At 36.2% G+C, this 13896-nt stretch overlaps 1 protein-coding gene across 3 annotated transcripts in view; it reads left to right on the top strand.

The window, feature by feature from the left end:
• Nucleotides 1–13896, top strand: part of LOC120523630 (probable ubiquitin carboxyl-terminal hydrolase FAF-X) — a 377796-nt gene that overhangs the window by 172351 nt on the left and 191549 nt on the right. For all 3 annotated transcript variants that reach the window (XM_039745106.1, XM_039745107.1, XM_039745108.1), the window contains exons 9-10: nt 1314–1452; nt 1646–1798. In XM_039745106.1, the coding sequence (XP_039601040.1) occupies nt 1314–1452; nt 1646–1798 (292 nt within the window). The remainder of the gene's footprint in view (nt 1–1313; nt 1453–1645; nt 1799–13896) is intronic.

The following is a 13896-nucleotide window of genomic DNA, read 5'->3' on the forward strand; positions in this document are numbered from 1 at the left end:
ATGCATAAGAATTAGCCATGTGGAGCACCGCCCATCAAAAGAAAACTTAAAGTGCCCTCCAAGGGTCAGAAAATTTATGAGAACCTGTTAAATAATAATAATCAAAGAATTATTAATATTTACAATGTATTTCTGTTTTATTGGTGGAAAAAAGTGCAAAATGATGTCTCAGTATTTGTTGCGTGAGTCTTTATAAAAAAAAAATAAATAAAATGGTGCAGGGTATGGCTAGTTAGTGCCTCAAAGACTCTGTGAGCACAACGACATATATTTATTTTATTGCTAGTTTGTGATCATTTGTTGGTTCATTCATCAGTAGAGGAAGGAAGAAAGACTGCTACCTCTACAGCTCCACTACCCCTTTTCTCTGTGCTTCTGTGCAAAGTGTATTATGGCTGGTAGTGGCAAGTTTTAGCCATTTCTAGTACATTGTAACTGTGTTGTTTTCTTGTGCCCTCCGTCATAAGTACAAATGGCCACAAATTGGTCAGCCAATAACACACAATATGACACAAAGAAGTACTCAGGGATCAAATAAAATGATGTTTACCATAATTTATTGGGTTAAAGTCTGTTGGTTATCTTATTGAAATTCCCTCTTTCCTTTTAGTCCAGAGTTGTCTGAGTGGTGGCTGTTAGGCAAACTGTGAAAAGAAAAAGGGGCCCATGCAGGCAGCAACCTTTTTGAACTTTTTCCATCGGCCAGGTGTCAATATACTGCAAAGCAGCAGATATAACAGCAATTTTTTTCCCCTACAGGCCATCAAGCTCACAAATGGTTAATTTGGTTTAATCAGTCTGGGCAGCTCACCCCTGGGCCCCCCAGGGTCTTGAAATATTGTTTTCATATTACTACTACTGCACTTTGTATGCATACATATTTTTTTTTTTTTTACATTTATATAAAATATCATGCATGTGATTAAGTTTTGTGTATGTTGTATATGTAACTTATACTTGGAGAGTCATCAAAACCAGAGTCAAATTCCTTGTATGCTTGCATATTTGCCAAATAAGTGTGATTCTGATTCTAAAATATAGCAAACATTTTTACCAGGAAAATCTTATAAAAGTAAAACTTTCAATTATGTGAACATTACTTAGTGTTTTTGATAGTGACAGCAATTGGTGTTTAAAATGTACAAGTTCTGTTTTTTGATACTGCTTTAATATATCTAGTTTTATGATTATAAATAGCATTTATTTTATTATTTTTTAGTTGAGGGCAGCTTTTGAAGTGCTTATGAATTTTATCACAGTGAATTTTCCTGGTGACATACTTTCATTGCCCTTGCTTTCACCTATTTTTATAGGTTATTACAAATTTCATCTTTTAATGGTAAAATGAATGCACTAAATGAAGTTAATAAAGTGATATCCAGTGTTTCCTATTACACTCACCGGCATGGCAATCCGGAGGAAGAAGAATGGCTAACAGCAGAGCGTATGGCAGTAAGTACTTAAATTCTGATCAAAACTGTGCATGTATCAATTCCTAATGCCTTTTCACTGTAATTGATATTCAAGCTTACTGATGCTTAATGAACCAAGTTTTCATTTATTTTTTTTACTTCACTCCTTTTTTAGCAAAAGGCAATAAATGTTTATATAAGAGATATATTATGTGCCTGTTCTGTTTTTGTAGGAGTGGATTCAACAGAATAACATTTTATCTATTGTGCTAAGAGATAGTCTACATCAGCCGCAATATGTGGAAAAACTTGAAAAGATCCTACGATTTGTAATTAAAGAAAAGGCATTAACACTTCAGGATCTAGACAATATCTGGGCAGCACAGGTAAATAGCTAAAACTTGTATTGTGTGTTGCAGGGCATTGTTTTTGCTCAGTTGAAATTTCCATTTGATTTACTAAGCATCGTCAGGTTTTTAAAATGGGGATATAAATAGTATAAATTGAATCACACTGGAGAACTATTGTTACTAGCTCTTTACACAACATTTTCACTTCTTTATATGTGAAATGAAAATAATCATTAATGAGTTTTCATATTTCATATAAAAGTTTTGCAATTTTCAAGTTTAGTGAACTTCAGCAACCAATGGCAGTTGCAAAGGTATACATGTGCTGTCAATTTCAAGAAAGCACATTTCGAACTGTACCATAAACAATACCATGTTGAAATGTACTTTGTGAATACTTTATGGAAAATATTACAATGTTAATTGACAAGTAATGAAAATTAACCAGTGTTGTCTTGGTTTGTAGTCACTTGAGTGTCCTGTGGTTAAATCAATAATCTTAAACTCCCAAGCTGCTTATATATTGTCCTTGTCAAAACAATGCACTTTAGCGTACAAGATCACTTCTTGAATTATCTAATTGAATGGTGCATGATCACCACTACTTGTTCATTGTAACATATATGATATTCAAAAGTGACCCAACAATAAATTTCTCCTGGAAGTGAGTGCCTTTCATGGAAGCATAAAGTTTCTTCTACAATTATATATGTTACAGTACATGTTGTAAGTATTTTAAGTAGATGCCAAACTTAAGGTTAGTTAAGGATTGTCCTAAAGGCAGTGGATTCTAAGCTCTTTTTATAAATAGATCCTTCTTTAAAATTGGAAAATATTTCAGGGTTCTCTCTCTCTCTTTTTTTTTTTTCTTTTTTTTTTCTCCTCCCCAAAATAAGATCATATTTATTGGTTTGTGTGTATATGTGTGTATACATATATATATATATATGTAATATGTATGTATGTATGTGTGTGTATGTGTGTGTATATATATATATATATATATATATATATATATATATATATATATATGCATACAGTGCTTTTTTTCAGATGGAAGCAACCTTGATTAACGCATAAACAGTAAACTGTTATTGGCTTTTATTTACACAAAAATCCAAAAAACATTCCATACATGCAAGTCAAGTTTAACAAAGCTGATTTGAAACAAATCCTCCCCATACACATTAGAATGAGAGCTGTGTCAGCAGAGTATCACTTTAATAATAGTAAAAATATGTAAATAAAAATAAATGGAACAGAAAAAGAGGGGAGAGAATCCACTTCCTCAATTTAAATTGCTTATTCTAAAATGTTATTTATCAGATTCTGCCAGGTTTTGAAAAGGTTTTTCAGGGCCCTCTTTTTATTTTGCCTGTAATTATAAATAGTCAATTTATTGTGTTCAATTGAAGAACATCAAATAACGTGACAATGTTGATAAGAAATATTAAATATTACTATTAATTGCACTGCTTTTAAAATTTTAAAGAGGTCTCATTGTTTTTTCAACAGTAATCAGTGACTGCATTGTAGGTACAGTGATTCTTAAGATGTTCTCAATATTCATCCTGGATTTGTATGTTTAGGGTTTAGCAAATTAACATGAATACTCACAGGCCACTACCCTATTAGGGAACTCGCTGTCTGAGAATTAAACTGAAGTCTAAATAATTTTGCAGCCCAAAATAATCCACTAGACAGACAGATCACTTTTGTACTTGTTTGTGTCTCCACCATTTTTTTTTGTGTCTGAAGCCCCCTAAGCAATCTGAGCTGATTCATTACCAATTTATTATTATTATTCTCTTTTTTCATACAACCCCAAATCAGAAAAAGTTGGGACGGTATGGAAAATGCAATAAAATAAATAAATGCATCCATCCATTATCCAACCCGCTATATCCTAACACAGGGTCATGAGGGTTTGCTGGAGCCAATCCCAACCAACACAGGGCGCAAGGCAGGAGCAAATCCCGGGCAGGGCACACACACACACACACACCCACACACCAAGCACACACTTGGGACAATTTAGGATCAGCAATGCACCTAACCTGCATGTCTTTGGATTGTGGGAGGAAACCCACTCAATGATTCTTAAATCTGCTTTGACTTTTATTTCATTGCAGACAGTATGAACCCTGTTTTGTCTGGTCAACTTCATTTTGTTTTTTAATATACATCCATTCCTGCATTTCAGGCCTGCAACACATTCCAAGAAAAGTTTGGATTGGTAAAGCATTCACCATTTGGTAATGTCACTATTCCTTCTTATAACACTTAAAAGATGTTTCGGCACAGAAGATACCAAGCAATGAAGTGTTTCAGCTGTTATTTTGTCCTGTTCATGCCGCAGACACATCAAAGTGTGTAACAGTATGGGGTTGTTGTTGCTTTTTTCGTTTTAAATTTCTCTACACAATTCTCTATTAGGGACAGGTTAGGACTGGTGGCAGTACAGTATTCCTATCCTCTTCTTCCGCAGTGATGCCTTTGTAAAGTGTGCAGAATGCGGTTTTGCATTGTCTTGTTGAAAAATACATGGACATCCCTAGCCTGTTAAAGATTAACTTTTTAAGTTCTATATCTTATTTATGCACTCCTATTTTTGAAGTATTACTGTACTGTACTGTATTCCTATTGGGAGTAGTACAGCTGGGTTTTCAAGTGAGCAGACTTTTTTGTGGAGTGTGTGCCGTGGCGAAGTGTTAGATAAAAGTTTGTGGCTTTAGTCAAAGGTATTGTAATGTTGTAATATTGATAGCAGAAAATGGCTGCTACTTATAAAATCCTTCCTGCATTTGATAAGTTTTTTTTTTCCTTACTAAATCCAATCATTACTTAAAACCTGCATTTTGTGTTTACTTGGGTTATCTTTATGTAATATTTAAATTTGTTTGATGATCTGAAACATTTAAGTGTGACAAACATGCAAAAAAATAAGAAAACAGGAACTGGGCAAATACTTTTTCACAGCACTGTATGTAAATGTAATATGACTTTCCCAGATGCTGTGCTGGCTTTTAAGCTGTTGGATACTGTGTTTAGATACGAACAAAAGGCGGCTAACATTAACAGAATGTAAAGAGCTTACTTTTCCTTTGTTGAAATCAGCACTAACAATATTTTTTTCTAACAGGCATTACTGTCACAGAAGAAACAGCATATTTCATCAGTTAAAAGCAATGCAACAGGTTGCATTTGCAAAGTAGCCAGAAGAGGTCGCTTTTGCCAGGCATTAATCTGTTAGGCAAATATGGTAGGAGATCAAAATGCATTATTTGTCAGAGCTCTTACTGCTGTGTTAAAGACTACCCAAATAAAAATTAGGTTAAAATAACAGAGCAAAATGTAAAAACAGAGAATGTGAAGAATGCAACATTTGGTTGTTTTAAAAGAAATTAAATTCAGACACGCTTTTTGGTAGAATCTTTAGGATTAACTATAATTGATACTGCTTGCACATGCACAGTCTGTGGAGAAAAATGGTTAGACAGTTGCATTAGTCAATTTAACCTAAAGAAAGTAAAAAAACTGCTGCACTGCTTTCAGATTTGCAGAAGGCACATTTGTGCATTCCACCAAATTATTACATCAACTAAATTTATTTATATAGAACATTTTCATACAAATAGTGTAGCACAAAGTACTTTACACAATGAAAAAAGAAACATTTAAATGAAACTAAGGGGCTCCGTTCCCTGCTTGCTTCGCTCACCCACCCCCGGGTTTGGTTTACTGGATATACAATTTAAAGAGATTATTTTCATGGGAATTGTTACATTTGCATTATTTTCACTTTTACTTTAAAACTTTTGTAAAACCAATACTTGTCCTTCATTTCCGGCCACGGGTGTGGTTAAATGTTTTTCGCACGACGTAAAACGCTGCTCGCATTGTGATTGGGGGTAATGGGGTCTTGAACGCACGCTAAGGAGATGCCATTGGATCTGTTGCTGCTGCTGGCAAGCTGCGCATTCTTTTTGTTGCACTGCACGTCGATCATTTAAAAAGCTGTACAGCAGCTGTCCTTTTCCAACTTTGTGTCTCAGCCGCTCGTGTTGTGAAGGGGGGCTGAACACACGCTAAGGAGTTGCAGTCGGATCATTTGCTGGCGAGCGGTGTTTTCTGCCTGTCGCGCTTTGTGTCGATCATTTCAAAGCCTGTACAGCAGCTGTCCTTTTGCCACTTTGCTTCTCTGCCACTTGCGTTGTTAAAGGATGGTTTGGGTGGAGGGAGGGCTGAACGTACGCTAAGGAAAAGCAGCCAGATCATCTGATGGCTTCCTGCTGCTGGCAAGTTGCATGTTCTGCTTGTCGTTGTTTTAAGAGCTGGGGAGTACATGATGTCTGTCTGCCAAAAGCATTCTAACAACTGTTTGGTTCGATGTCCGTGAACTTGTTTTAAATGTTGTCTCACTGCCTTGTCTCACATGATGTTAAGGTGTCTCTCGCGGGACGTCAAATTTTTTTCCAAGAAGATGACGTCTCGTCTCCCTCCCAGGATTTTTTTTTATAATTGAGAGACAGAAATAAGATTAGGCAATACTAAGTAGCAAAGAATAAAGTAAGATCACATGGCCAAGAGGACAGATTTAAAAAAAAAAACCATAAATGATCTAAATCAGTCCTCATGGTTTTCAGTCTTCATTTGAAAGAATTTGATGATGATGGTCACGTGAACATCTGGGGTATGGCCTTCAATCCATCTATGTAGGGACTGCTTGGTGTCTTGATCAGATGGTGGTGGTGCAGATCACCACCACAGATAAGCTGGAAAAAGAACAGCAGGAAATAGTATGGGTTAGTACGGAATGCGGATAATTCAATGCACATATAGTTTAACAGGGATACACTAAAACATAGTTATGAGAAAACCATGTTAAAATAATGGGTTTTTAGCAGTTTGTTTTTTAAATGCCTTCATTGTATTAGCCTGGTGAGTTTCTATCGGTAATCCTTTCCAGATTTTAGAGGCATAACAGCCTTGCCACTTCTTTAAAGTTTAGCTCTTGGAATTCTAAGCAGACACTCATTCAAAGATCTAAGGTTATGAATTTGAGTGTAAGGCACATTCCAAAATATAGGGCGGAGCAAGATTATTTAAGGCTATGTAAACCATTAGCAGTATTTTATTTTTTTATTTTATTTTTTTTTCTGTCCTCCCTGGCCATCGGACCTTACTTTTATTCTATGTTAATTAGTGTTCTCTGATTTTAATTCTTACTTTGTCTTTTTTCTCTTTCTTCATCATGTTAAGCACTTTGAGCTACATTATTTGTATGAAAATGTGCTATATAAATAAATGATGTTGTGGTAATGACATCAAAACTGGGGTGATGTGCTCAGATTTTCTTTTCCTAGTTAAAATTCTGGCAGCTGCATTTTGCACTAGTTGCAGCTGATTGATGTCTTTCTTGGGTAGTCGTGAAAGAAGTGCATTACAGTAATCTAGTCGACTTAAATTTAAAGTGTGAACTAATTTTTCAGCATCTTCAGAAGTTATAAGGGATGTCACTTTTACTATATTCCTTAAGTGATAGAATTTGTCCCTACTAATCTAATTAATGTATGATTTAAAATTTAGGTCTGAGTCAATAATTAACCCTAAATTCTTTACCTCCATCTTGACTTTTAAGTCTAATGGGGGATCAAGTTTATTTCTAAAACCCTCACTATATCCATTTTTGTCTTAAGATTTCCTGTTTTCTCCTGATTTAGTTTGAGAAAATTACTTATCCATTCAAAAACACAAGTAAGACCATGAGTTGAGGTCATCAGGCGCTACTGATAATTACAGTTATGTGTCATCAACATAACTGTGGTCGCTCACATTATGCCTTGAGATAATCTGACCTAATGGAAGCAAGTAGATTGAAAAGTGCCGTGGACCCATGATGGATCCTTGTGGAACACCATATAGAATATCATGTGTTTTCAAAGTATAAGTACCACAACTACAAAAAATTTTCCAATTATTAAGTAAGACTCAGACCAATTTAAGACATTGCCAGAGGTGCCCACCCACTGACTGCAATTTATGAGAATATTGTGATCAGTGGTATCAAATGCTGTGCTCAGATCCAAGACGATGAGAACAGATAAACAGCCTCTCTCCACATTAACCCAAAAATCATTTACTACTTTAATCAGTGCAGTTTCTGTACTGTGATTTATTCTTAAACCTGACTGAAACTTGTCAAGATTAGCATGTTTAATTAAGTGTTTATTTATCTGTTTAATAACTGTCTTTTTTAGAATTTTACTAAAGAATGGCAGATTAGAAATAGTTCTAAAATTCTCAAAAACAGAGGATCCGAGATTATTTTTCTTGAGCAGGGGGTTAACAATAGCAGTCTTAAGACAGTCTGGGATGACCCCCCGTATCTAATGATGAGTTTACTATGTTAAGCACACTATCAATTAACATATCGGATACTTTGAAAACGCTTGTTGGTTTTGGGTCAAGGATGCAGGTGGAGGGTTTCAGTTGAGAAATTATTCTGCATAGATAGGGTAAATCTATCCTGGTGAAAGAATTTAATTTGCTTAAATGGAATACTGGGATTTAATATGATCAGCTTTGGAGGGATGTACTGTATTATTACTAATATAATTAATTTTGTGTTTAATAAATATAGCAAAAGCCTCAAGTTTCACTGGTAGTTTTTTGGAGGCATTCCATTGAGTGACCTGAGTTTAGCAAATGGATTAATAGTAACGAATGAAACTCTTGGATTACCAGCATTGTTATTTATAATTTTAATTTTAGAGAACATAAACTATGTTATATTCCTTTATTTTAGTCTTCATTATTTCATAGTGAACTATCAGTCTAAATATCTTTTCAGGAGTGACTGTGTCAACAGCAGCTCTGTTTAGCACTAAAATCTTCAACCTTACTATTTACTTTATTATGACTATTTTAGTAAGCACTACTACTCAGTTGTTTAGATTGGTAGCAAACCTTGAAGCTGCAGATGTATCAAAATAGCTTTTTTTAACAATACACTTCTCATTAGTTGTAGTTATCAGTGTTTCTACATTAAATAATATGAAAAAATGGTCTAATATACCAATATTGTTGCAGTTTTACTGCATGATGTATACACGGACTCAAATCAAGTGAAATGAGCAATTAGCAAATTCAGAAAGTGTACATTGATTCCAATTCTTATTAATTATGCAAAATGCTCTCCTCCTTCTGGCTCTTCCCCTCATTACCTAATATCCATCACATGACCGAAAATGCCATCATTACTTCATACCCTGTGCAGGTGTCCAAAACTTATTTATCAATTGATTCCCATCAGTAAGTCAAAATCGGGCAGATCCACACATTAAATATTGGGCTAGAGGTTTGGACAGTTGCGCCCCTAAAACAATAATGCTGTTTCTTATTAGCTGCATTTTCCTTGACTTGTCATCACCTGTCCAGGCAAGCAGACATGGAGGCAGAGGCCCAACTGCTGCAAATAGAAGTGAACGGCCTATCTGGTTTTCTCTCATGGCCAAAGCTACAATGGCTGCATTTCTTAAAACAATGGCCCTTAAGTTTTTAAGCATAGCAGCTGCAAAGAGAAAAATAGTGAAATAGACAAAGCAAGGGCTTTTTATGTTTTAATCCTTTCTATGCTAATGTGCATCAGAATATATAATTCTCTTTAGATATATGCAAATCATCAACTTTACATTCTTTTCTACAATATCATAGATCTGCCTCACACCAACTTTTAATCCTTTAGTAATCACTAAATCCAGTGTGTGTCTCCTAATCCATCCTCCACTCCACCATGGGAGCTGGCTAACATGCTGGCTATGATCAAAAGGGTGCAGGAGATTCATGAATTCTTTTGTTTTTGGGTTATGCTGTTTATCGATGTGAAAATTAAAGTCAACAATTAGGAGCCTGTCATAATTAGTTATTATAATTGGCACTAAGTCTGAGAATTCCTCAGTGACAGACGCATTTTATTAATGGAGGTCTATACAAGGACAATACTAGAGACTGGGAAGCATCAAAGCCAACATCTTTACATTTTAACCGGATCGAATTAATACTCGCTAAGGCATAGCCTTTTTCACTTTAGCGAGCCAAAAAAGTAAACCTGTAATTTCAGTGGTGCATATTAAATTAAAACATCCGCACCATCGGAGGTGAGCCACATTTCACATAATGTAAGAAAGTCAATTTCCCTATCACTAATAAGATGGCTGATTTAAAACATCTTGTTGATTAACACTAGAATTACCAGAGCCTACGAAAAAACTCGTAGATCCGGCCCACCTTAAATCCCATCACACCTCTCCACCAGCATCCTTTGTCTTGTAAATGTGCCAATAAAGACAAGCTGCAAGCAGACGGCTATTCCATCCCCCCCACCAACTTAGAACGTGCACAAACCTCTCCCAGCTCATTCCTTGATTGATTATCTGGGAGTGAAGTGGAGTTTTAGAGTGGAAATAATAGATTGTTATTTGGAACAAACATATTTCTTGTGTGTTCCACTTCTACAGTAATCTGTGTAAACACATTGTTAAATCAGAAACTTTTTCATATTTTAGTAACAAATGTTACAAAATGTAGGCATAAACTATAGAATGTGTGAGCATGAAGTCCAAACATCAAATAAACACTTTCACTGTGGCTTAGCGGTAAGATTTGCTGACTCAGAGGGCGCTAGGTTTGCCGTGCCTCAAAGACCCGAGTTCGATTCCCCGTTGGGGAGAAAGTGTGGTTTTTTGTTTTTTTTTTTTCTTTTTAACCTGAAACGGACATAAAATTTATAAATTGGTATGCACTGTCAGTTAATGAGATCATTATATTTTCATGTGGGATGCTCCTTTTAAAATATTTTTTAACAATTCAGACTGCAATTAACATGAACAAGTGTCCTTATAACTGTTATTTTTAAGATCCATAACACACAGACAGACCGAGCACTGCATAATAGAGAGACAGACAGGCAGAGAAGTCACTAGATATATAAATAAACAGAGAAGGCACATGTACTGAAAGAAAAAAAGATTATACGGAAAAAGAAAAGAAAAAAAAAAAAACTAGGCCGGCCCAGCAACTCCTATTCACTCGTTTATTATAGGTTCAAACACGTTAGGAAACATAACTGAATTTATATTCACTTAACCCTTAAACCGCCCGATCCGGCTTGAGTCAGTTTCCAGTGCAATATGGAAACACGCCGAAGCCAAGTATATGCAGTGACGTACATTCATTGAACTCTGCAACTGGCTAAAGTTGTTTCTCAGTGCAGTTTGCCAGCACGCCGCAGCGGAGTATATTTGGCGATGTACAGGTGCTGGTCATAAAATTAGAATATCATGACAAAGTTGATTTATTTCTGTAATCCCATTCAAAAAGTGAAACTTGTATATTAGATTAATTCATTACACACAGACTTATGTATTTCAAATGTTTTATTTATTTTAATTTTGATGATTATAACTGACAACTAATGAAAGACCCAAATTCAGTATATCGGAAAATTAGAATATTGTGAAAAGGTTCAATATTGAAGACACCTGGTGCCTCACTCTAATCAGTTAATTAACTCAAAACACCTGCAAAAAGCCTTTAAATGGTCTCTCAGTCTTGTTCTGTAGGCTACACAATCTTGGGGAAGACTGCTGACTTGACAGTTGTCCAAAAGATGACCATTGACACCTTGCACAAGGAGGGCAAGACACAAAAGGTCATTGCTAAAGAGGCTGGCTGTTCACAGAGCTCTGTGTCCAAGCACATTAATAGAGAGGCAAAGGGAAGGACAAGATGTGGTAGAAAAAAGTGTACAAGCAGTAGGGATCACCACACCCTGGAGAGGATTGTGAAACAAAACCCATTCAAAACTATGGGGGAGATTCACAAAGAGTGGACTGCAGCTGGAGTCGGTGCTTCAAGAACCACCACGCACAGTTGTATGCAAGACATGGGTTTCAGCTGTCGCATTCCTTGTGTCAAGCCACTCTTGAACAAGAGACAGCATCAGAAGCGTCTCGCCTGGGCTAAAGACAAAAAGGACTGGACTGCTGCTAAGTGGTCCAAAGTTATGTTCTCTGATGAAAATAAATTTTGCATTTCCTTTGGAAATTAAGGTCCCAGAGTCTGGAGGAAGAGAGGAGAGGCACAGAATCCACCTTGCTTTAGGTCCAGTGTAAAGTTTCCACAGTCAATGATGGTTTGGGGTGCCATGTCATCTGCTGGTGTTGGTCCATTGTGTTTTCTGAGGTCCAAGGTCAATGCAGCCGTCTACCAGGAAGTTTTAGAGCACTTCGTACTTCCTGCTGCTGATGAACTTTATGGAGATGCAGATTTAATTTTCCAACAGGACCTGGCACCTGCACACATTGCCAAAGCTACCAGTACCTGGTTTTTTCTATTCTTCGTTATTTAAAGCACTTTGAGCTACTTTTTGTATGAAAATGTGCTATATAAATAAAAGTTGTTGACAAACAATAACAAACGATACTGCACCCAGACATTCATGTAGTGCATTGCAGTTACAAAAATCAATGTGATTCTTTGTGACTGCAGCCTCTAATGAAGGTTCTGTTTATGATGTGTCGACACTTTTTTGTAGTCTGTCGATTACATCGACTAATTGTTGCAGCCTAGTGAGTATCAGTTGGCGTTAATGAATGCTTTTGCCATTTATTTTAACAAAAAAAAGTTGAGATATGAGTTTGTTAATTGTTAAGTTCTATATCTTATTTATGCACTCCTATTCATGGTATTAAGTTCTGCATCCCTATTGGGAATAGTACAGCCGAGATTTCAAGTGAGTGGGATTTTTGGGGGAGTGTGTGCCGTGTGGCAAGGTGTTGAATAAAACATTGTGGCTAACGTCAAATGTGTTGTATCATTGTTTACATTTAAGAAACTTATCATCTTGAATGCAATATATGTTGCTCTAAAGTCCCAATCTAAGGTTTGCCAAAGTAAATTCCTTGCCCATAAGGACCATGGTATCCCTGTTCTTGATTGGCCAGCAGAGGGATCAGCCTGACCTTAACCCTATAGAAAATCTATTGAGTATTGTGAAGAGGAATATGCAATATGCCAGACCCAACAATTTAGAGATTTATCAGAGCAACATGGGCTCTCATAACACCTGACCAGTGCCACAGACTGATCGACTCCATGCCACGCCACATTGCTGCAGTAATCCAGGCCAAAGGAGCCCCAATTAAATATTGAGTGCTGTACATGCTCATACTTTTCATGTTCATACCTTTCAGTTGGCCAACGTTTCTAAAAATCCTTTTTGCATTGGTCTTAACTGATATTCTAATTTTCCGAGATACTGAATTTGGGACTTTCATTAGTTGTCACTTATCATCAAAATTAAAAGAAATAAATATTTGAAATACATCTAGTCTGTGTGTAATGAATGAATCTAATATACAAGTTTCACTTTTTGAATGGGATTACAGAAATAAATCAACTTTGTCATGATATTCTAATTTTATGACCAGCACCTGTATATACATTGAATTCTGCAACTCGCTATAGATGCTTCACAGAGCAATTTGCCAGCACGCGGAGCTGATCAGTCAGTTTTGTACATTCATTGAGCAGCAAGCTCATGACCATGGCGCCCTGGCAGCACTGCAGCATCACTGTCCTTGGGATTCAGCCGCTGCACTAGACGAGCCTGCCAGCATCAGCGTTGGCCTCTGTGTGTTTGCATGCAGCCAGTTCAAGTGCAGTTGGCTCTGTGATTTACTGAATTTCATCAATGGCTTCAGTTGCACCTTGAACATATAATAATAGATTGTTGCAGTTTTTTTTTTTAATAGTTTTACAATTCTTTTCCGTGTGTAAAATGATTGGTGTTGCAGTAATTGTGATGCTCTTTGCATGAAAAAATACATGTTCCATTAAAATTTCACATTTTCTTTGTGAATCGTGGACGTTTACTTAAAAGTGCAGCTAAAAATTATTTGGTGTCCAGGGGTGCATTAACCCCCAAGTATGTGGCAGTTTGAGGGTTAACTATCATTGTTGAAACCTTGTGTACACATTATAGTACAAACTTCAAGCGTTAACACGTGACACTAACTTTACTCGGTAAAACTTACCTCTCAAGATGGCGGCATCACAGCTCCAGGGTGGTT

The sequence above is a fragment of the Polypterus senegalus genome, chromosome 2, assembly GCF_016835505.1.
Source record: "Polypterus senegalus isolate Bchr_013 chromosome 2, ASM1683550v1, whole genome shotgun sequence".
Taxonomy (NCBI): Eukaryota; Metazoa; Chordata; class Cladistia; order Polypteriformes; family Polypteridae; genus Polypterus; species Polypterus senegalus.